The 24,445-nt window shown below is 39.6% G+C and overlaps 2 protein-coding genes across 4 annotated transcripts in view; both read right to left on the reverse strand.

The window, feature by feature from the left end:
- On the reverse strand, positions 1–5,167 carry LOC118547524 (small RNA 2'-O-methyltransferase-like). The gene is given in 2 exon segments (XM_078075845.1): positions 1–3,591; positions 3,594–5,167. Coding segments are annotated over 2 exon segments (1,158 nt in total). The 5' UTR covers positions 4,507–5,167; the 3' UTR covers positions 1–3,346.
- Positions 5,168–11,008: 5,841 nt separating this feature from the next.
- Positions 11,009–24,445, reverse strand: part of DENND5B (DENN domain containing 5B) — a 189,772-nt gene continuing 176,335 nt past the window's right edge. For all 3 annotated transcript variants that reach the window (XM_078075846.1, XM_078075847.1, XM_078075849.1), the window contains 4 exons: positions 20,657–20,739; positions 20,316–20,442; positions 18,366–18,540; positions 11,009–15,842 (listed from right to left, as the gene is read on the reverse strand). In XM_078075846.1, coding sequence (XP_077931972.1) covers positions 15,659–15,842; positions 18,366–18,540; positions 20,316–20,442; positions 20,657–20,739 — 569 coding nt within the window. In that variant the 3' untranslated portion in view covers positions 11,009–15,658. The remainder of the gene's footprint in view (positions 15,843–18,365; positions 18,541–20,315; positions 20,443–20,656; positions 20,740–24,445) is intronic.

Consider the following 24,445-nt stretch of genomic DNA (forward strand, 5'->3'; position numbering starts at 1 on the left):
ATATTTATTGAGCGTTTATTTATGTATCAGGCACTGTCCCCAGAGCCGGGGATACAGCAGTTAACAAAACAGCCGGAAATACCTCCTTTCAGGGAGCTTGCATCCCCGTGGGAGGCAGGATGAGGAACCTGGGTCCACAGAGAGTTACACAAGGGTCCTCAGCTAGTAAGCAGTAGACATTTGAACCCAGTCAGTATAGCACCGGAAGCTGTTTTATTTATTTATTTTTATAATGACTCTAAACATGTGAAAACTAAAAATTTCTGTGCAACAGCAACAACAAACCACCAAAAAGATAAAAGTGAGAAAATATTTACATCAGATAGTGCAAAGAATAGCTTTAAGAAGTTTTCAAACTACAAATCGAAACCAAAAGCAAACATTTAAAATGAAGAAATGGGCAAAGATTACCAAAATAATTTAGAAGAGAAAATACAAATGATCAATAATGTTGAATCCTGGCTTCCTGAATTATCATCAAGACAATCCGGTTATTGCTTGCACAGTGAGGAAGAGCACTAACTTGACTAGCCCGAGGAGCCTATCAGAGGGCAGAGGGGAAAGGGCGAAGTCTAGGTATTTATTGAGCTTTTGAAGCCTGGTCTAAGGTGGATCTTTCAGTGGGGGTGGGGGATCATGATAAAATACATTAGGATTGAGGGACACAACCGGGTAAGAATATTAAGGGGAGGCGTTTAAAGAGTCATAACAGCAATGCTGTGTGGAAACCTAGAAGCTAAAATGCCAGTTGGCCTTCTTTGAAGGAGTGTGTGACTGCAGTCACGTGTGTTTCCTTACACTAGGCACTTGTTTGTTGGGTTCGTCCAGATTTACCTGACCTGCTTCCAGCCTTTGGCATTGAGTGTAGAACATCTTAAGATGTCTGAAGTGCTTGTGGATAACCAAATGATGAACTTAAGAAGCCCATTGAATGAGGTAGAAGGGAATGATGGGTAAATCAAGTTATTGGGTTACCCCTACTTTTTTTTTCCATTTTAGTTTCAATGCATTCTCAACTTTTCTTTTATTTATTTATTTATTTATTTATTTATTTATTTATTTATTTATTTGACAGAGAGGGAACACAAGCAGAGGGAGTGGGAGAGGGAGAACCAGGCTTCCTGCTGAGCAGGGAGCCCGATGCGGGGCTTGATCCCAGGACCCTGGAATCATGACCTGAGCCAAAGGCAGCTGCTTAACCGACTGAGCCACCCAGGCGCCCCTCTTCTCAACTTTTCAGTTAGATTTAAAAAGCCTTTAATTGAGCTTTATTGAGCTATCAATGACATTCAACAAATTTCACATACTGAAAGTGTGCAGTTTTGGTAAGTTTTGACACATGTATATACCTATGAAACTATCACCACAATCTGGATTATGAATATATCTGTCACCCCAAAGTTTCCTTGTGCCTCTTTATCATCCCATCCACTTAGCAGCCCCTGTGTCCAAGCAACAACCCATTTGTCTTCTGTCACTGCAGATTCTTTGCATTTTTGTTTGATTTTATATAAGTGTAATCCTATAGTATGTATTCATTTTTTGCCTTTTTTTTACTCAGAATAATTACTTTGAGATTCATCTGTATTGTTGCATGTATCTGTAGTTTATTCCTTTTCATTGCTAGTAGTAGTCCATTGTGTGGATATATCACCAATTGTTTATCCACTCACCTGTTGATACCAATTGGGTTAATACCAGTTTTTGGCTATTACAAATAAGACTATCATGAACATTCATGTACAAGTATTTGTATAGATATGTGCTTTTACTTCTCTTTGGTAATTAATTACCTAGGAATAGATTGGCTTAGTCATATGATAGGTATATGTCAAATTTTTTAAGAACCTGACGAACTGGTTTCCAAAGTGGTTGCCCCGTTTTACATTCCCATCTGCAGTATATGAGAATCCCAGTTGCCGTACAGCCTCACCAACTTCTGGTATAATCAGTCCTTTCAGTTTTAGCCATTCTCAGAGGTGTATAGTAGTATCTCATTTTAGTTTTAATTTACATTTCTGAGATAACTAATGGTGATAAGCATCTTTTTGTGTGCTTTTTGATATCCACATATCTTCTTTGTTAAAGTGTCCATTCAAATTATTTGCCCCTTCTTGTTGTTGTTGGGCTGTTTATCTTACTGCTTTTTTTTTTTTTTTAAGATTTTATTTATTTATTTGCCAGAGAGAGAGAGAGAGAGCACAAGCAGGGGGAGGGGCAGGCAGAGGGAGAAGCAGGCTTCCCTCTGAGCAAGGAGTCCGACGTGGAACTCGATCCCAGGACCCTGGGACCATGACCTGAGCCGAAGGCAGACGCTTAACCGATTGAGCCACCCAGGCGTCCCTATCTTATTGCTTTTTGAGGGTTTTTTATATACACTGCATACAAGTTCTTTATCAGATATGTGATTTGCTAATATTTTCTCCCAGTCTGTGGCTTATCTTTGGACTCTCCTAATAGTATCTTTCAAAGAGTATATTTTTTGGCAGAGACTACTTAGTCCCAGGCCTGGCCTTAGTCTCCTCTCCTTTCACACCCAAGGCCTTTGCCACAAATATGTTCCCCTAGGTCCTTGGTTAGGCCAAGAAAACATTCAAGCTTGATTTCTCTCTTCATATTTATTGGAGCTGGAGGTACTGGAGAAGCAGTGTATGTCTTGTGTCTGGCATTGTTTGATCCAAATATCTGTTGGGATGAAGAGAGTAACCCAGAACCCAGAGTAAAGTGTGTCCTAATGATCAAAGCAAGTTCTACTCAGTGAATGTAGATTACAGCAAACTGAAGAAAGAGGGTTCAGACTTCTAACTGAAATGTTTGACTGTAAAACTGCTTAGAATGAAGGTCTTCAGAAGTCATTTGTACAGTTTTCTGCTTAACCAAGAACTATTTCCCCTCTGAATGCTCAAAGTCATGTTGATGTGCTATGTTGAAGTTTTACACTGATTAATAAATATGTCCAACTTGAAAAAAAGAGCATACTTTTTATGAAGTCCAGTTTATCAGTTTTATCTTTTATGGACTATATCTTTTGTTGTCATATCTAAGAAATCTTTGCCTCACCCCAGGCCATATACCTTTGTTTTCTTTTCAAGTTTTACAATTTTAGGTTTTACGTTTATATCTATGATGCATTTCCCCACCCTGGGAAAAGGTTTATTTGATAATCCAATTTCCTTTAAAATGTTTTAAAGTCACATTCAACATGGGACTAACAGAAACATGAACAAGCACATTATGAACCCTCCACCACCCTACAAAAAGCGTATGAAAAACAAGAACAAGGTTAGAGAAATTCAAAACTAAGTTGCCTAACTTATGACGACACAAAGTTGTCTAAATGAGCCTATCATGAAGACTTAAGGAGGTTTCGTGTATGGTAATTAATCAAGTCTGCCTGCACCGCAGTTTGATCTCTGTTTAGTCGAATTGCTTCAGCAAACAGTGTTCTCAGCTTCTCCACACTGTTCACCAAGCGGTTCGCCATCGGATAAGCAGTGAGTCTTTCCAGGGGTACAAAAACCTTTCCCATACTGTAAGGTTTGGGGGACTGCTCTGTTTGGGCTCCTTGAGCTTCTGTGAGGGTTGATCCATGCCGTTGGATGCAACTGCCTTCTGGAACCACTTGACCGCGCTTTTCTTCGGGTCCAGGAGAAACCCGACTTTCATGAAGTCGACTGCTTTTAACACCTCGGCGCTCAGAACAAGCCGGAGGTATTGTTTTTGCTGTAAACTCGGGTATGAGGTTGTAAAAACAGCTTTATGAACATGTTCCTGTGGCTCTGAAATGCACGATTCAGTTGCCTTTGCTATGTTTTTCTGGAAGACCCCTGTCTGGGTACAGTAGCCAACATGTTCAGCTCCTGCTGGAGGAGCCTCCATACCAGTAGACTCGATGCAGTAATTGTAGAGATTTGCCACATCCAAAGCCCACGTCTGAAACTGCATTCTGTTTCACTCAAATTTGTGATCTGGATTTCTAAAGGTTGATGCTGGAAACAGGGGATTGAATTCAGAGTTTGGTGTGCTGATGACAACCATACCCAGAGAAAAGTACCCAAATATGACTTCAGGAAACTTGGCCAGATCTTCAGAATCTAAGTATTCTATCAATTCAGTACATGCTATGAAGTCAAATCCAAGCAAACGAGAGTCTTTCTGTACAGCAGAAGCACGATACAAGGTTATAGTCAAATCTAGGTCCCGAGGAGCTAGATAATCCCCCACTGTTGGAGTCAACTTAGTCCCTTCCCATTGTAAGGAATTGGCAGCAATAATATCTATTCCAACAAGATGTTCAGTGCAACTGTGGAATTTTAGCATCCATCTAAGTGTGGCATCACTGAAGCCCAAGTCTGCAACCTTCTTGGGTTGATGTTGATCCACTAAATTTTTAACGAAGTAGTATCTCTGTTTGTACAGTGGATGGTTGAACTCAGTTACCTCCTTGCTGGGAACTTCTTCAAAATTACCATTAACCATACTGTTGCATTGTTTGTTTTCTTCCATTTTGTTTCCAAGTTTCAAGTTTTGTTGAAACAAAAAAGCCAATGTGTCCTTCAAGCTCTATGAATCAGCAATGACTCAGCTCCAAAGGAGCACACCAGCGGGAAAGCAAAGCGCTGTGCACACTCTATGATGCATTTTGAGTTAATTTTTGTATATGGTATAAGGTGTGGATCGAACTTCGTTTCTTTTGCATTTGAACAATAGCCTGAAAAGGCTATTCTTTTTGCCATTTAATTGCCCTTGCAACTTCACTGAAACAATTGACCATATATGTGTGGGTCTGTTACCAAACTTTCTATTCTGTTCAATTGATCTATTTGTCTACCTCAATTTTTCCCCCCAACTGAATTACTCTAGTTTTATTGTAAGTATTGAAATCAGTTAATATAGTCCTCCAAATTTGTCTCTTTTCTTCGAAGTAATTTAGGCTCTTCTAGGTTCTTTGCATTTTCATTATAAATTTTAGAATTAGTTTGTTAATTTCTACAAAAAAAGACTGTTAGGATTTTGGATGGGATTGCTTTGACTCTATAGATCAAATTGGGAAGAACTGACTCCTTAATAATATTGACTGTTCTAACCTATGAACACAAAAAATTATCTTTTTTTTTTTTTTCACACCATACCTTTCCATGTATTTAAGGCCTCTTTAATTTCCCTCAGTAGTTTTCAGTGAGTAGGTCTTGCACATTTTTTGGTCAGATTTGTAATGCTATTGCATATAGAAGTACAACTGATTTTTGTACATTAACTTTGTGTCCTACAACCTTGCTGAACTCATTTAGTTTTTGTAACTTTTTAGTAAATTCCATAGGATTTTCTACATGGGCAATCATGTCATCTGTAAATAGATAGTTTTACTTCTTACTTTCCAATCTTGATGCTTTTTGTTTTTCTTGTCTTGTTGCACTGGCTAGAAACTAGTACAGTGTTGAATAGAAGTGTTAAGACTGGATATCTTTGCCTTGTTTTTGATCCTAGGTGGAAAGTGCTCAGCCTCTCTCCATTAAAGTATGATGTTTAGCTATAGGTGTTTTGTAGATGCCCATTAGCATTTTCTGACCCATGAAAATAGTATATCTGAGGTGAAGAAATTTGCTGAGTTAATTTTTTTCCTAAACCATGAATAAATGCTAGAATTTGTCAAAAAAATTTTTTACATCTACTGAGATGAGCATATAACTTGCTTTTATTTTTTGGTCTGTAAATATGGTGAATTATATTGCTTGATTTTTAATTTTTGAATAACAAATACCTTGCTTTCCTTGATAAAGCCCAATTAGTCATGACATATTTTTATCACCAGATTTGAATTGATAACATTTTGTTAAGAATTTTTACGTCTAGGGGCGCCTGGGTGGCTCAGTTGTTAAGCATCTGCCTTCGGCTCAGGTCATGATGCCAGGGTCCTGGGATCGAGCCCCGCATCGGGCTCCCTGCTCGGCGGGAAACCTGCTTCTCACTCTCCCACTCCCCCTGCTTGTGTTCCCTCTCTCGCTGTGTCTCTTTCTGTCAAATAAATAAAATCTTTAAAAAAAAAAAAAAGAATTTTTACGTCTATGTTCATCAGAGTTTTTGGTCTGTATTTTTTTTTTTTTCTTGTAATTTCTTTGTTTGGTAATAGTATCAGGATAATGCTGGCTCATGGAATGGGTTGGGAAGTATTACCTTGTTATAGGCTGAATTGTGTCCTCTCAAATTTTATATATTAAAGCCCTGACACTACTAGTACCTAGGAATGTGACTATATTTGGAGATAAGGTCTTTAAAGAGGTAATTAAGTTAAAATGAGGTCATTAAGGTGGGCTGTAATCCAATATAACTGGTGTCCTTATAAGAGGAAATTAGGATACAGACATGCACAGAGGAAAGACAATGTGAAGATACAGAGAGAAGATGATCACCTACAAGCCAAGGAGAGAGGCCTCAGAAGAAACCACTGCTAACACTTTGGTCTCAGACTTGTAGCCTCCAGAATTATGAGAAAATAAATTTCTGTTGTTTAAGCCACCTAATCTGTGGTACTTTGTTGTAGAAGCTTTAGCAAACTGGGCGCCTGGGTGGCTCAGTCGTTAAGCGTCTGCCTTCGGCTCAGGTCATGATCCCAGGGTGCTGGGATCGAGCCCCGCATCGGGCTCCCTGCTCCGCGGGAAGCCTGCTTCTCCTTCTCCCACTCCCCCTGCTTGTGTTCCCTCTCTCGCGCTCTCTCTCTCTGTCAAATAAATAAATAAATAAAATCTTAAAAAAAAAAGAAAAGAAAAGAAGCTTTAGCAAATTAACACACACTTCATCAATTTTCTGGAAGAGTTTGTGTAGTATTTTCATTACTTTTTTCTTAAATTTTTAATAGAATTCACCACTGCAGTTATCTAGGCCTGGGATTTTCTTTGTGAGAAGTTATTCAATTCAAATGGAATAACAATTCAATTTCTTTAACAGACATAGGCTATTCAGGTTATCTATTTCTTCTCAAGTGAACTTTGGTAGTTGATGTCCTTTTTTTTTTTGAGATTTTATTTATTTATTTGACAGAGAGAGACATAGCAAGAAAAGGAACACAGCAGGGGGAGTGGGAGAGGGAGAAGCAGGCTTCCCGCGGAGGAGGGAGCCTGATACGGGGCTCAATCCCAGGACTTGGGATCATGACCTGAGCCGAAGGCAGATGCTTAACGACTGAGCCACCCAGGCGCCCCTGGTAGTTGATGTCTTTAAGAAACATCCTTTTCATATAAGTTGTAGCATTTATTGCCAAAATGTTGTTCATGTTATTCCCTTATGATTCTTTCAATATCTGTAGGATCTGTATTTATGTCAACTCTGTCATTCTGATATTGGCAATTTGTGTCTTGTTTCTTTTTTCTCTAATCAGTCTGGCTACAGGATTATCAATTTTATTGATTTCTCAAAGAATTACCATCTGGTTTCACTGACTTTCTTTCTTCTTTTTCTGTTTTCTAATTCATTGATTTCTGCTCTAATCTTTATTATTGTCTTTTTTGTTAGGTTTTTTTTTTAGTTTCTAAACAGTTTCTAATTAACATGTTAACATATGTTACATGGAACATGGTAACATCTGTTACATATGTATCATAGAAAAACTTTTTTTTTTTTTTGAGAGAGAGAGAGAAATGGAGAAGGGGCAGAGGGAGAGGAAGAGAATCTTAAGCAGGCTCCATGCCCAGTGCAAAGCCCAACACAGGGCTTGATCTCACGACCCCGAGATCATGACCTGAGCCGAAATAAAGAGTTGGATGCTTAACTTACTGAGCCACTGAAAACTTTTTCTAATGTAGGTGTTCAGTGCTATTAATCTCTCTTTAAGAGCTGCTTTAGATGCTCTTTTTGCTTTCACTTTTGATTCATTTTTTGACCCTCTTGGCCAGAGAACACACTTTACATGACTTGAATCTTGTTACATTTATTGATACATGTTTTATGACCCCAAATATTGTCAGTTTTGGTAAGTGTTCTTTGTGTACTTGGAAAGAATTTGTATCTTGTTGTTGGTGAAAATATTCTATGTCAATCTGGTCAAGTTGGTTGATCGTATTGTCCAAGTCCTCTATGTCTCTACTGATTTCCTATTTACTCTTTCAATTATTGAGAAAGGAGTTCTTTTCTTACTATACCTGAGGCTTTGTCTCTTTCTCATTGATTCCATCAGTTTTTATTTCATGTATTTGGAAGCATAGGATGTTAATGTGAGAAACTCAGGAAAAGTTTTGGCGTCATTTAAGAAGACAAGTTATGGATAGGTAAATGATAAACCTCAGGATTGTTTTACTGGAGTTTAGGAAACATCTGGCCCTACAGGGTAGCTCTAACTAGAGTGATTTATTTTTAGATTTTGCAGCCCAGAGATTAATCGCTCCATCTAGGTTACAGTATCTATTTTAATCAAATTATAACACATCAGGATAAAGAACCAAAAGAAGTATCACAAATATTAGGTTGAATCATGTAAAGTTGTCTACATTTGCCTTTGACCCACAAAAATGGTAGTTTTTCACAAAGCAAGGATCTTTGTTCATTATGGTATTATTCAGAATAGTGAAACATTAGGAACTATGTAGATGTTTTTCATCATAGCATTTTTCAGAATAGTGAAAAAATGGGAGGTAAATCTAAATGTCACACAATAAATCATGCCATATCCATATCATGGAATTAAAATGAATGTTTTGGGAGATTATTTAATAACTCAATCCCTTTATGTTCTTATCCAGTTTTAGGAGGTTAAATTCCATCTATATATGCTGGCAACTCCCAAATGTATATCTGAAGTCCAATTGCTCAAAAAATCCAGACGCAGACATTCAATTTCCTGTTCACCATTTCCACTTGGATATCTAATCAATATTTGAAATTTAATATGTCCAAACTTGAACTTCTGATCTGTCTCCAAAGCCTGTTCTCCCCCCATCCTTACTCATCTTGGTTAACAGAAATTCTGGCTTCATCCTTCCAGTTTATCATGCCAAGATCCTTAGTCATTCCTGACTTTTCTTTTGTTCATCCCCCACATTCAATCCATCAGGAAGTTCTCTGCTTTAGTCTCAAAATATACCCAGTGCTCAACACTTTTCATCACCTTCATTGCTACCCCTGTGGTCTTCTTTCCCTTAGACTGCGAAAGCCTCCTAACCTTTTTAACTGCAGTTAATCTGTATTTTTTAAAGTTAATAGTTTAAAGGGTAGTGATGAAAATTGTATAGATATATCTGGACCAAGTTCAAAGAGACATGGCAGACAATGTGCTCCAAAGCATTGCACCATGAAGTTTGGAGATACTTGCTCTATCGTCTCTTTTCCTTCTGCATTTTCCTGCTCCCCTCCTTTGTTTCCTCTGTAACTGAGTATCAGGAACTGGGGCAGTTATCAGTTTATTGCCTCTCAGCTCCAAATCTACCCTTTATTGCCTGTTCTGCAACAATGCTAGACCCTCTTGTGAACACTTTTCCTTTGCCGGCTGGCACAATGTTCACCTTTGTCAGGAGAACGCTCTGGAGAGGCACCGGACAAGGGAGCTGGTCTTCCTCGTTCTGCTGTGCTTCCTTCTGCAAGCTCCTACAGGACGCTCCCAGCTCTTGTTCTCGGCAGCTGACCTCGTATGACATTCCCTTGGGTGGCTCTCCACTCTCCACTGAGTCTTACTGGTATAGCACCTCTCCATGGATGGCCTCCCAGCAAGTTCTGGGACACGGTACCTCCCCATGGATCCTTCCCGGGCACCTAAGGGTAGATTCACAAGTGCTACTGATGTGGCATTTTAGTACTGATGGGCTATGGTTGTGCCCTAACAAATCGGGCTCTCAGCCTGGGGGAAAGGGGGCATTTTAGGTTTGCCTAGCCTTGGGCCTAGGGTTAGTGGCTGCTCATATAGATGCTATTCTTGTGTTTTGTTTTGTTTTGATTCTTGTATTCTTGAGTTCTTTTTATTGCTTAGCAGCAAATCTTCCATTGTTCTAATTTCTTGTTACAGTTTGTGATGGTTAAATGTTATGTATCAATCTGGCTGGGCCACGGTAGTCAGATATTTAATCAAACATTATTCTAAATGGTTCTGTGAAAATGTTTTTTGGATGAAATTATTTACATTGGTGGCCTTCAAGTAAAGCAGATTACTCTTCAGAATGTGGGTGGGCCTCACCAAATCAGTTGAAGGCCTAAACAGAACACAAGCTGACCTCCTTCTGAACAAGAAAGAATTCTGCCAGCAGACTGCCTTTGGACTTGAACTACAACTCTTCCCTGGGTGTCTAGCCTGACAGCCTACCCTGTAGATTTTGGGTTTACCAAGTCTCTAACGACTGCATGAGCCAATTCCTTAAAATTTCTCTACGTACACACACACACACACACACACACACACACACACCCTTTTGGTTCTGTTTCTTGAGAGAACTATCATACATAGTTTTTTACATTAAACCACTGCTTTTGGGGCACCTGGCTGGCTCAGCTGGTAGAGAATGCAACTCTTGATCTCAGGGTTCCTAGTTCAAACCCCACAGTGAGCACAGAGCTTAAAAATAAATAAATAAATAAACAAACAAACAAACAAATAAATAAATAATAAAATAAATCACCCCTCTTCAAATAGCTGTGTGGTTTCTGACTCTTGATTGGACCCTGACAAATACACTACTGTTCTGCCCTGAATTCCTAATCTATATGTGCAAGTGTCTACTAAGCTTTTCTACTTGGATGTCTAACTGGTATTACAAACTTAGGTCCAAAAGTAAGCTTTTTATTTTTTAACATTTATTTATTTATAGGGGTGCCTGGGTGGCTCATTCGGTTAAGCATCTGCCTTCAGCTCAGGTCATGATCCCAGGGTCCTGGATTGAGCCCCACATCGGGCTCCCTGCTCGGCCTGAAGCCTGCTTCTCCCTCTCCCACTTCCCCTGCTTGTGTTCCCTCTCTTGCTGTGTCTCCGTCAAATAAATAAATAAATAAAATCTTTTAAAAAAAGATTCTATAATAAGAAAGCAAAACAAAGTATCAACCCCACAGTTTTATTTGTAAAGAACAAAGCATGAAAAGTCATATTTAAATGTACTTCAAAACCTGAAAAACCCACGTCAGTTTCTCTGATATGTATGTTAAAGTGCTTGATAATATCACAATACTCTTTAAATTTTATATTATGTTCAGATGATGAGGAAAAAAAATCCAGTTCTGATGCATTGTTAACAATACAAAGAAACACAATATAATTTAAATGCAGAAATGTTCATTGTTTAAAAAGATACACAGGGTACATTTATACATGGTTCAAGTGTAACACAGAGGGGTTTTTTCTATGTTTAACACCCTCATTTGATTGACAACAGGAACTCCTTACCATACCTCTCTACTGTCAACAAGATTTGGTTTGGAATAGACTGGAGCCACACACAAATACATTCAGGAAACTGGATGAAGTGTGATTCTCTCCCACATAACCCAAGGATGCCCTGGGTTCCTTCAAATGAAGAGAAACTTTTTGATACATGTTTTTTTCACTCTGGTGTCAACTGCTCAATGTGATACATTTCTGGAGCTAATCTTTATTCTGTCCTTGAGAGGATGATCAGCTCAAGGAAGATCTAGGAGGGTGAGTTTCTTCTTGGATTCCTCTGATCACATCATCAGCACCCTCTTCAAAAAAGCTTGGAAATCCAAGAGATTTAGAAATGTATTTTAATAGGAGTAAGGGACCTAGAAGTTTATTATTCATTTCTGTCTCCTTTTAAGCTAAGTAAGTAACAAATACTTATGTAAGGAACAGGGGCTTCCAAAGAAACTGATGACTTGGAAACAGCATTCACTTCATAAAAGTAGAGAGGAGTTTGAGACTCCATTCTCAATCAATGAAGGTGTGTTAATACTGAAATATAAATAGCTAAGGGTCAGATTGTCCTTTCAACATGGTGAAAAGGATAGTTTCTGTAAACCTCACAGAGAAAATACAAGTGAAAATCCACTAAAAAATCGTAATTCTTAGCAGAAAGAAGATATTTCAATTAAGAGCTACACTCTCAATGCTGTCAAATAAATATTTCCCTGGGGATCTGAGGTCCTCGTCTGTTGCCTCATGTTTCAAAGTATCTTAGAGGTGTCAACATATACTACACATATACCGTTAAGTATCGTCTCTACCTCTCTTTCACTTACATTTGCATACAACAGTGCTTTATTCCAAAAAAAGGAAATACAAGCAATTCAATTATTTCCCCATATCATTCATGTAGTAGGACAGAAGTTCATGAAAATGATTTTTTAAAAAAAGACACGTTAAAGTAAATACACAGGGTTACAATGGTTCAAAAATGTGTGAAACACTGAAAATAAATTTTAGAGGGAAATTGCAAACTTTTGCAGGTTTGTTTCTTATATAAAATTCTTGCTCCCAGTGGGAAAGAGAAAGAGGAAGAACTTTTATTCTCTGTAGGCCTACTTCACCCCAACTAGAATCCCACTTTATGCTGCTCCACACCCCACATGGAGCCTCAGTCAGTTTTAAGGCGCTAATGAGCCCCACCCAGGGCACTGCTTTCTGGGCTCACACATTGTCCCACCACTGTATCAGAAAGGTTGAGATTCGGAGTTTCAGGACATCTGGAAAACACTTGGAAATTAGATGTTTCAAGAGGTAATATTTTTGGCAATTTCATTTTAAAACAATTTCCTCTCAAGCTATTATTATATGAAAATACTAATTGTGGTTCTGGGCACTACTTTTAATTTATTCTGAGGAAAAAAAGTCAATTACAAAATTGATTTTTACTTACTTTAACTCTGAGGTGTGATTATGAAGCAATATACTAATTAAAAAATTAATATACCAAAAAGGATACCTCTAACTGGGTATGGTCCTTCCAAAAGTCAGCTATAGACATTTATTCTAAGGGTTCTGCCTCTGTCCTGCTCAAAATATTCTGGTATTGGCTTAGAGGTAGTTACAAGCCACATAAGAACTAAGTCTTATTTCTTTAGAATTGTTTCTTTTGTGACCTCAAACTCTGCCTAAGCATCCTTTTTCATCAACTTGGATCCTAAGGACATTTTGTTTCCAAATATTAAATTTCTTCTAAAAGGCCAAGATTTACCATAACTGGCAACAGAAGAATGGGCTGTAGGCCATCCAAGCATCTTGCAAGGAGGTCCCCACAGGTTTGGAGCCCTGGCTGTTATCACTGGAATAACTATATGGGCTCCTCAGGTAACCAATTTAAAGGGTCCAGCATTCTAGAGGAGGTGTCAGTTCTGGTGTGATTGTTTCTTTTGAAATCGGTCATTTCCACTGTAATGGCCATACTACACAAAGTGGGATAAAACTTTAGGTATAACTCTTTTTTGGGGTACTTTTTAATGTAATAGCTTTATTCACAGGCCCCAAATCCAATTTTGCTCCTAGTTTTTGTAATGGATGTAATTCTCAACCACTTGAGAACAATTTGTTAAAATGAATGTTAATCCTTATAAATGATTCTTATAAACGAATATTAACAGTGATTTTCCTACCTGTTTAGGTATGGATAAAGATCCAGGGGTAGAAAGACTATTCATATGAATGCCTCCTCAGAGCTCAGTCTCATGCAGCCTTGGTGTAATAAAAGACACGAGCTCTAGACTCTGGTTGTTGTCACTGACCAGCCGTGGGGTATTTAGCCTCTCTGATCCTCAAGCGTTCCCATCTATAAAATGACTCAATGCTAGCATGCTAACCTAAGTCATCTCTCAGCTGCCCAGAGTGTGCCAGAGGCATGGCCTTCTAAGAAAGGTACTAAGAATAAAACCCTGCACTGATCATTCTGTGGTGTCTGATCACTGCAACACAAGAACCCCATGTTAAATAGGGTCTGGATGCCTCCCATGATAGACTTTCCAGGTCCTTGGAAGAGCTACACCAATGCAGACAGCCCTTAGCCTCAGGCGAGCAAATCTCCAGGTTACCCAGGTCACCCAGAATCATCTTCTTAAAGCCCTTCCATGGGCTTCTAAATGCTGCCTTCAACTCCCCCGGTGCTCCTGGATTACTAAGTCACTGGTTAAAAGGGGATGTGCCTTGGTGACCCCGGCTGAATACAGTGTTTGATAAAGGGAGTGAGGCACTTGTTTCATTAGTTTCTTCCTCCAGGAAGTAAGTGGAACAATACTGTTGGCTAAGCCCAGGACCCTCAAGACTGTACAAGGGTCCTGAGAGGCCATGGCTTTGCTCCTCAGCCACAACTGGGAATAAACCCCGGAGCTCTGCTGAGGCAATTTCACCGCTAACAATGTGCAAATGCCTAATGAGTTACAGGACCTACTATAAACGAAGACTCAAGGTAACTGGCTAACCCCACATTTATTTAACTTCCTTATAAAATACCAAGCTGGAAAGCTACTCACAATGTTTGGTCTTTCAAAACTGTTGCCTCTTGTTCTGCTTCCATTTTTGTCAGTCTGTGCTGCCCTGGCTTTTACCTTCTCAGGGCCAGTTGTTTTATATTATTACCCTTTCTTAAAAAGGAACATAAAACTTGCCCTGAAACACCCAGAAAGGGTTCATTCTTGCTCTTTCCCTCTGTTATTTGCATTATCATGGTCAACAAATACTTTCACAAAAACATTCCAAGCTACACAGAGCCCTCCTCCTCCTTAGACATTCCTTCCATTTCCTGAGAGGGGGATGGGCACAGGAAGAGGGGAGGGGAGGGGTGAATGGAACCTAACAAAGACAGGGTTTGAGATTACCCTTGAGGTAAGGAACTGCTGCAGGGGTCAGATGGCCAAATTATAAGTACAGAATCAAACTGCCGTTTGCAGTTCTTATAACTATGAGACCAACACTCTGAAATTCACATCTCTCCAAAGTACCTCACATAACAAGAATAAAAATGCCAAGAATGAAGTTAGTCTAGGCTAATCTTTCCAAAGTGTAAAGAAGTTATAATCCTACAATTTAACATACTTTTCAGGGCTTTGTGTGTTCTCTTTCCAGTTCAGCCAAGCTCCTGGGGTCCAGTATTTAAAATATTTGAATCATATCTTTATCTTGTGCCGACGGAAAAATTTTTCCAAAAGACTGGAAAAGTGACTCAATTCAAACGTATGAAACCATTTGTAACCTAAAAAAAAATGTAAGTGAGGACTATCACGTACAGTAGGTAAAGCTGTTCACATTCACAATAAAAAGGATTGGACACACCAGGATGGATGGCTACGACGTAACAATGCATTCTGGGTTCCTCTGTGATACCTGGAGGGAAAAAAAAGCCCGACTGGGTTGCACTGTAATTACATGTTTACTGGCTTCTTCCTGGCTAGCACCACTCTTCCCCTCCCCAACTCCCAATGCGGTTAAGCTACTTATTTTAAGTCACAGGAATATTCAATCTAAGAAAAGTATCTTATTAGAGTAATATAATTTCTTAAAGAAGATAGCATATTTACACACATCTAACACATGAAAATACTCTATTTTATACTAAATTCCAGGTTCAAATGAACTACAATACAGCATTTTGCCTTGTCTGTAGTGTGAGGATTGTTCAAATTGGGGAATACAGTGTGTTGCCCCTGCACTGACTCACTCCCTTGTCAGACAAGTCCACATCAGTCCCCATAGCTGGGGAAGGCTCAGGAACAAGGGGTCTGGACTGAGCGTTTCTAGCCACGTGGGTTACACATCCACTCCTTTGATGAGTGAGCCTTCCAAGACTATGGTGAAGTCCTGAATGGTCTGCAGAATGCGGATGAGAGAGTTGACAGTCATGCGGTCTCGCAGGAGGGCGCTTTCCTCGTACATTCGGGTAATGGCAGGACACTCAGCTAAGAGTGGGATCCACTGTGGGAGCAGGCGATCCCTACAGATTCAAAGAGAAAGAAGTCCTGAGCTCTGCTGACCTCGCTGCAGAACAACACAACACGTGAGAGCTTTCGATGGCAAGGCGCGGGGCTGGACAGAGCAAAACCTAGTCAAGTTTGGAGGTCAGCAGAGAGGAGACCAAAGTCAAGAATTTGGAAATTTGCTGGTTAAAAAGATACAGTAATGAGACAGTATAAGCTAATGGGAAAACCCAAGAGATTGTAAAAGTAAGTCTGGACAAATTGGCCATAAGGACTTACCCACATTAAAGAGATTCTGTATTCTGATTTAACACTTTATTATTTTTTAAAGATTTTATTTATTTATTTGACAGAGAGAGCGAGAGAGCACAAGCAGGGGGAACAGGAGAGGGAGAAGCGGGGCTTGATCCCAGGACCCTGGGATCATGACCTGAGCCAAAGGCAGATGCTTAACCATCTGAGCCACCCAGGCGCCCCCGATTTAACACTTTAGAAAAAGAGGCAGAATGTCATTTTGTATCTCTCTTTTACAGGGGTGTTACTCAGACATCTGTGGCAAGGCATGCCAAAGTATACTGACCCTATGGGAAGAAAGACTACATTAAATAGTTGGGACTAACATTTTTAAAAGACTAACACAACATAACATAACATCCATACCTTATATAAGGTAAGGAACAAAAAGCAGAAAAACATTAAGTAGATTTTATAAACCTACAGAGGGGCTGCAGTGGTCTAACTAATCAGAACAGTAAAGATACAAAAGAAGGTAAGGATCACATTCAAGAGGAATTTTATTTATTTATTTATTTATTTTTAAAAAGATTTTATTTATTTGACACGGAGAGAGAAAGAACAAGTAGGCCGAGCAGCAGGCAGAGAGAGAGGGAGGAGGAGGCTCTCCACTGAGCGGGGAGCCGGACATGGGGCTCAATCCCAGGACCCGGGGATCATGACCTGAGCCGAAGGCAGACGCTTAACCGACTGAGCCACCCAGGCGCCCCCAAAAGGAATTTTAGAAGCATAGCTGAAATTGGCCCCTCTTATTAAGAAGAAATAAAGAACTTAGTTCTGTAAACCAGTTGTTTCAGGAGGACAACATCTCAACCTTCAGTGTGTCTTTTTTTTTTTTTTTGAGAGAGAGAGAGAGAAAGTGCAGGAGGGAGGGAGGGTCAGAGGGAGAAGCAGACTCCCCGCTGAGCAGAGAGCCTGATGGTGGGACTCGATCCTGGGACTCCAGGATCATGACCTGGGCCCAAGGCAGACGTTTAACTGACTGAGCCACCCAGGTGCACAACCTTCAGTGTGTACTGATTAAACTCTGACATTAGTTATCTGTCACTAAGTACCTAAGATGTCCTTACTGAGCATCCCTCAATATGCCTTTCTTTCTTTTTTTTTTAAGTTTATTTTTTGTAGTAATCTCTACACCCAAAATGGGGCTCAAACTCACAACCCTGAGATTAAGAGTCGCATGCTCTTCTGAGCCAGCCGGGCGTCCCACACTATGCCTTTCATGACAACAGCAGCCATAACTAGGCCATCTTGAATCTCACTGGGGAGCCAGGGCTGTAGAAAAAAACGAACACTGCACAGATAACTTAAAAAGAATCTTATTCTTGGGATGCCTGGGTGGCTCAGTCCATTGAGCGTCTGACTCTTGATTTTGGCTCAGGTCATGATCTCAAGGTTGTGAGATTGAGCCCTGTGTTGGAATATACACTCAGCGGGTAGTCTGCTTGAGATTCTCTCTCTCTCTCTCGCCCTCTGCCCCTCCCCTGTACTTTCTCTTTCTCAAATAAAGAAATCTTAAAAAAAAAAAAAAATTATTCTGAAGGTCTATGTGTTTCATTTCTTACAATTCTGACAGCTGTTTTAAAATTAATCATTGTGCAGCTCCTATGTGTCATTTTCAAAAAATACAGGGGTAGGAAATTGTCTTAAAGACTTTATATAGTTAAGAATTATTTATATAGAAAAAAATTATAGAGTATGAATTCTATAATGTTATTAAATTTAAAGTAATACGGTGGTATATTGTAAATATATGTATGTGTATGTGCTGGTGTGTCAAATTCCTTACCAAACTACCTATCACCTATCTGCCCACCTTTGGGGCCAGTGTAGTGTAATGGTTGGGAGCTGAGGCTCTCTAATGAGACTGGGTATGAATCTTGGCTCTGCCTCTTTCTAGATGTGTGACCTTGGGAAAGTTGGTTAACTTAGCTATGCCTCATCTATTTTCTGTTTTCTCATCTACACAATGAGGGTACAGCTCATTGTATAGATGAGAAAACAGCTGCTACTTCATGTAGTGTAACAGCGAAGTGACAGGAGGATTAAATGAGATAATGAATGTAACGTACTTAGCATAGTGCCAATACATAGCAAGTACCCAATAAACAGTAGTCTCCTAAGAAAACTAGGAATGAAAGAAGCCCAGGGGAGAGCTTTGGAAGGGGCATGATCTGGCATAACTCCTTCTGGACTCTTGTTCAACACGTAACAAATATAGGGAAAGTCAAGAGCTGGCTTTATACCGTGTTCCAAGGCAAACTAAAATCTGGAATTTGCCGTCCTTCCCAATGTTCCTGGGTGCAGTATTAATAGCATTTACATAGTGGCAGAAGGTTTTGCAGGATGATTTCTGAATAAGGACATCATCTTCATTGTCTAGAATCTGGTCAGTGGTTTCAAAATAAGCAACTGCTTTCTCTGGGGAAGGAAGTCAGAATCATATAACAATACACATTAATACTTCACATATACAGAAAGATTAATCACTTAGTTTATTCTGGAAACACTATTGATGCTTTGCATTATAGCCAGTTCAGAAACCAAAATCATTACTTTATCACTGGTTTCAAGATGAATTCCAGAGGTCCATGTTTCACAGTGGAACAATATACTCCCAGGAGTTTATTTTCTAATCTAGACTGCATTCCAGAAGGGTAAAAAGTTTACTCTCTTTAGAATACCTTCAAGCAATGGAAATTGGCAAAAAAGAAAAAAACGGACTCCTGTCAAGACTAGAATCTTCTAGGACTAACTAGCAAATATACAGTAGCCATTAAGATGGTGCCCTCTGTTCTGGTTACAGAATGGCTGGCTAACACTTTGCAACAAAATCCTTGAAACAGAACTGATTCAGGAAATCTGAGGAAGGGATATGTATACACATACCAGAAACAGGAGCAGTAAGATTCTACGCATTCCAAAAGAAAAAAAATGCGTAGCTCTCTCAACCTTTTCTTTGTCTAAAAATTCTAAGTTGGATAAAATCAACTACTTCATCTAGACTATATTTACAAGACACAAAATGATTCATCACCCCTTTAAAAAAACTGGGAATTCTAGAAGAACTGCATACCAAAATAAAGATTACAAAGCTTATTTAGCAAGCTAGAGCAGCATACTCCAACAGAACTTTCTGTGATGAATGAGATGTTCTATATCTGCAAGGTTCAATTTAGTAGCTCCTAGGTTAAGGCAGGTGTGACTAAGGAAGTGAATTTTAAATTTAATTTACATTAAATCAGTTTAAATTTAAATAGCCACATGTAGCTAGTGGTTACCATACTGGACAGCATAAAGCTAGAGTAATCCTTCTAAAACAGAAGTTACATTATGTCACTCACTCCTTGGCTCAAAGCCTTCCAATGACTTCCTATTTCAATCATGATAAAGACCAAAGTTCTTCCAATGACCTAGATGGCCCTAAAGCACCTGGCTCTGGCAGTAAACAGCCCTCTTCCCCAATATCCTCTTAGTCTCTTGTCTCCCTCACTCTGCCCCGTCACATTAGTCTTGCTATTCCATGAAAAGGCCAAGCACACCACTCCCAGCTTGGGGCCTCTCCCTGGCAGTTCTCTCAGCCCCCAGTGCTCTTCTCCCAGATAGTCACATGGCTCGACTAACTTCCTTAGAGTCTTTGCTCAAATGTCACCTTGTCCACAAAGCGTATAACCACCCCACTTAGAAGAGCACTCTCCACTCCATGTCCTGTTACTCTACTCTATTTTTTTCCACATCAAACATAGCTTTGTAACATACTAGATGAAATGCATACTTGTTATGTTTTTGTGCATTGTCTGGGTTCCTGCCCCCACCAGAATGTAAGTTTGTCAACCACAGAAATTTTCGTGTTTTACTTATCTCTTGATGTATATCTTTTTTTTTAAAGTAAGCTCTATGCCCAACGTGGGGCTTGAACTCATGACCCTGAGATCAAGAGTCCCATTCTCTACCAACTGAGCCAGCCAGGTGTCCCTTGATGTATATCTTGAGTATCTAGAATAGTGTCTGGAATATTATGGACACTATAAATATATGTTGAATGAATGAAAAGCAAAGATATTGCTAATTTGATATTTATTTTAAAAAATGTACTCCCTTGTTACTAACCCTTATTTGCTTAAACTCCTGGGTCTTCGAGTTTTCTAAGAAACATTTCAGTGACCTTACAATAATATACACCCGCTTTAATTTACCTATGAAGTCCCAGATGAAGACATTCTTGTGAAAGATGCGGGCAGATTTGAACCCATGATGGAAGACTTGTTCAAGTGCCACAACCAGTCCATTTTCTCCACACAGCAACACTGTGAGACTTCCTCTCTGTGGAGCAAAACACACAGTGCCAAAGGATGATCGGCCGCATCTATGTTTAACAAGATGCTAGAAGAAGGGGTGCTGAGGACTGCTATGAAGCTTGTTTTTATAGCTATGAGAAAGCTTACAAATAAAAATTAACATACCCTCTACTGCCTTATGTATCATGTGTAAAAATGGCTTTAAAATCCTATATATTAAGTTTTATAGATCATCATACCTCTTTTTCAGGTTTGTGAAAATGTTTCACAATATTATTCACAGCTTCTCCAATTCCTTCTTGGATCTGTCCAGCATTGGGTTCTGAAAAAATAATGAACAGTGCCTGAATTCTCATGCAAGGGAAATAAACTAAAGTACTATGGGTATCACCTGTGTCCACCAGGCAGGGAACACTTCACCACAGCAGGTTGGCTTGTCAGGGGCCCAGTGAAACTTGCCTCAGGCCAGTTCGGCCCAGTGGGAGGCATCTTGGCACAAAGGAAAAGAATCCAACAGACTCCTATTCAAATTCCAACCTTACCACTTGCAATTTATAACCTTGGTTAGATGTCAAATTTCTTCTGAGTTTGAATTTCCTCAGCCTAAAATAGGGAAAATATACACCTCATGGGTCACTGGGAAAGGTGAATGAGATATTACAGGTGTTATTCACCGGCATGGTACCTGTCACAAAGTGCTAGCAAGATCCTGGATCTGAGGAGTGAGGTGGGAAAGACCCACAGCATCATTTGCAGGTACCCTCTTATCCTACCTACCTCTGAGTCCCTTAGTGGGCACAGACCCAGGTTTGTGAAGCTCTGAATGGCTAACCTGAAATCTGTGTTTTTGCTATCATGTTGAAAGTAAAGGGAAGATGCCTGGTACACTGCGGCACCCGAAGCCCAGAACTGCTTCCTTTTCTGGTACTCAGTCCATCTGGACACTGCTTCATTTGCCACCCCCCCGCCCCCTGCACATTCTTAGGCCCTGTTCTTGGGGGAGAGCGTGGTGGGCTGCCTGAATGGGATCTAAACTGCCTCTGCCGCCCAAACCCCAAGAATGGTTAAAAAAATAAAAAGATAGTAAACAGATTTTAGGGATAGAAGTAGGTACGTAACAAGAGAAAAAATTAAATATTTGGTAATTTCTTGTGGTGATTAACTATTAAATTTAATTTACATGTCACACCATAAAGGACAAACTACACATTTTAGTGTTTAAGAATCTTCGAATTCATACTGCTGGAGGATTTCTTGCATAAAACATTCTTCAGGTAGAACTCAAGTTTTTCTACACCAATGCATAAAAATTGTAAATGGGAACCTCTAATGATTGAAGGACTGATACTGTGGCCTCTTCAGCTGCTAGTTACTTTTTCCTTTCTCTGAATATATTTTTTTAATTTTTATTTTTTTTTAAAGTAATCTCTATGTACAACGTGGGGCTCAAACTCATGACCCCAAGATCAAGAGTTATATGCTCTACTGACTAAGCCAGCCAGGGACCCCTGAATATTTTCTTTTTTAAACAGGAAGACCTTGGGGCGCCTGGGTGGCTCAGCTGGTTAAGCATCTGCCTTCAGCTCAGGTCATTATCTCAGCATCCTCGGACTGAGCCCCATGAAGGGGTCCCGGCTCAGTGGAGCCTGTTTCTCCCTCTCCCTCTGCCTCTCCCCTTGCTCATGCTCTCTCTCTCTGTCTCAAATGAATAAATAAAATCTTTAAAAATAAACATGAAGATGTATTTTGAAAACTTTTATTCATTCTAAAATAGCACTGTACTAATCAGTTGTATTTTATTTTTAAAGATTTTATTTATTTATTTTTAAAAAGATTTTATTTATTTATTTGACAGAGACACAGAGAGAGAAGGAACACAAGCAGGGGGAGTGGAAGAGGGAGAAGCAGGCTCTCTGCGGAGCAGGGAGCCCGATGTGGGGCTTGATCCCAGGACCCTGACCTGAGCCGAAGGCAGACGCTTAACGACAGAGCCACCCAGGCGCCCATAAAGATTTTATTTTTAAGTAATCTCTAAACCCAACATGGGGCTCGAACTTACAGCCCTGAGATCAAGAGGCTCATGCTCTACCGACTGAGCCAGCCAGGAGCCTCTAATCAGAAGTATTTTAAAACTGATTTAAAACTTTTAGTTCTCTAAATATCACCTTGCACACACTGTGAGAAAATGCCAATTACCCATCTCTGAATCTCAGGTTATTTAAAATTTTCTACTTATTAAGGAAATAAAATATGACCAAAGGTTAGGCCTCTTAAAACAGTAATATCCCACAAAACTGTGACTGCTTTAGAAGTTGTAATAATTTGGATGGATTGGGCTGAAATCTTTTAAGTCAGTCTTTTTTTTAAAAAGATTTTTACTTTTTTATTTGACAGACACAGAGTGAGAGAGGGAACACAAACAGGGGTAGTGGCAGAGGGAGAGGGAGAGGGAGAAGCAGGCTTCCTGCTTCCGTGTCAGCAGGAAGCCTGACACGGGGCTCGATCCCAGGACCCTGAGATCATGACCTGAGCCGAAGACAGATACTTAAGACTGAGCCACCCAGGCGCCCCCTTAAATCAGTCTTTTAAGTCAATTTAGGATTACATACAATAAATTCACCAATTTTAAGTGTGCAATTTGATGAGCTTTGACAGATGTATCATGCAACCACCACAATCATGATGTAGAAAATTTCCATCAACCCAAAAAGCTCCCCTGTGCTCCTTTTTCAGTCAATCCCCTTCCCTAGCTCTCAGCTCCTGGCAACTGATGCTCTGATTTCTATCATTATTATACTGCCTTTTCTAGAATTCAGTATAAATGGAATCATACAGCATCTAGTCTTTTGTGTCTGTTCTCTTTTACTTAGCATAATGCTTCTGAGATTCACCCATATTGTTAGATACATCAATAGTTTGTTCATTTTTATATATTGCTGAGAAGTATGCCACTGAATAGATATAGCACATTCTGCTTATCCAATCACCAGCTGGTGGATATTGGATTATTTCCATTTTGACTATTACGAATAAACCTCCTATGAACATGACATGGGACTGCAAGTCCTAGTGTAGCTACATGTATTCACTTCTCATGAGTAAATACTGAGTGGGATTCTGTATCAAGTGTGTGCTAAACGTGTGTGTGTCTTTATAAGAAAGTGCCAAACTGTTTTTCCTTTGGCATTCCCACTAGCAATGTCTGAGCATTCCACTGCTCTCCATCCTCACCAATATTTGGTATTATCAGTCTTTATAATTTTAGTTTTTCTAGTGAGTGTGTGAAGTCTACCTCTGAAGGCAACAGGGAATTATGAATCAGGGGACTACTTTGAGAAAGAGTAAGGGGAATTTTTAGACTATATCATTCTAATAGTTAATATATCGCCACGTGCTAATAAATGGATAGGGACTGAAAATATCTAAGGAAACCTCTTTGTTGGTAAACTGAAAACCTCTCAGGTTCTGTTATATTCTACTTATGGCTTTATTGTCTATAGCTGAAATAAAACCACTTCACTGATAAACTTCTGTAATTTTTCACTAATCATACTGCCTCTGTTTTAGTTTTTCTGTGGCTCCTGTAATAGATTACCACAAACTTGGTGACTTAAGACAACAGAAATCTATTCAGTCATTGTTCTGGAGTGCCAGAAGTCAGAAATTATCACCGGGCAGAAATCAAGGCAGGGCCACCCTCCCTCTGGAGGCTCTGTGGGAGCACATGCTCCTCACCTCTTCAAGCTTCTGGTGGTTGCTGGCATTCTCTGGCTTGCAGCTGCATCACTCCAATTTCTGCCTCCCTCTTTTAAGAATATGTGTGACTGCATTTAGGGCCCACCTAGATAATCCAGGATAATCTCCCCATCCCAAGATTCTTAATTTAATCACATTTACAAAGATCTTTTTTCCAAATAAAGTAACATTTACTGATTCTGGGATTAGGATCTAATACCCTTGGGAGACATTATTCAACCTACTAAAGCCCACATTAGCATAAATTGGAAGTTTATGGTAGTATTAAAGAT

This window comes from Halichoerus grypus, chromosome 6 (assembly GCF_964656455.1).
Source record: "Halichoerus grypus chromosome 6, mHalGry1.hap1.1, whole genome shotgun sequence".
NCBI lineage: Eukaryota > Metazoa > Chordata > Mammalia > Carnivora > Phocidae > Halichoerus > Halichoerus grypus.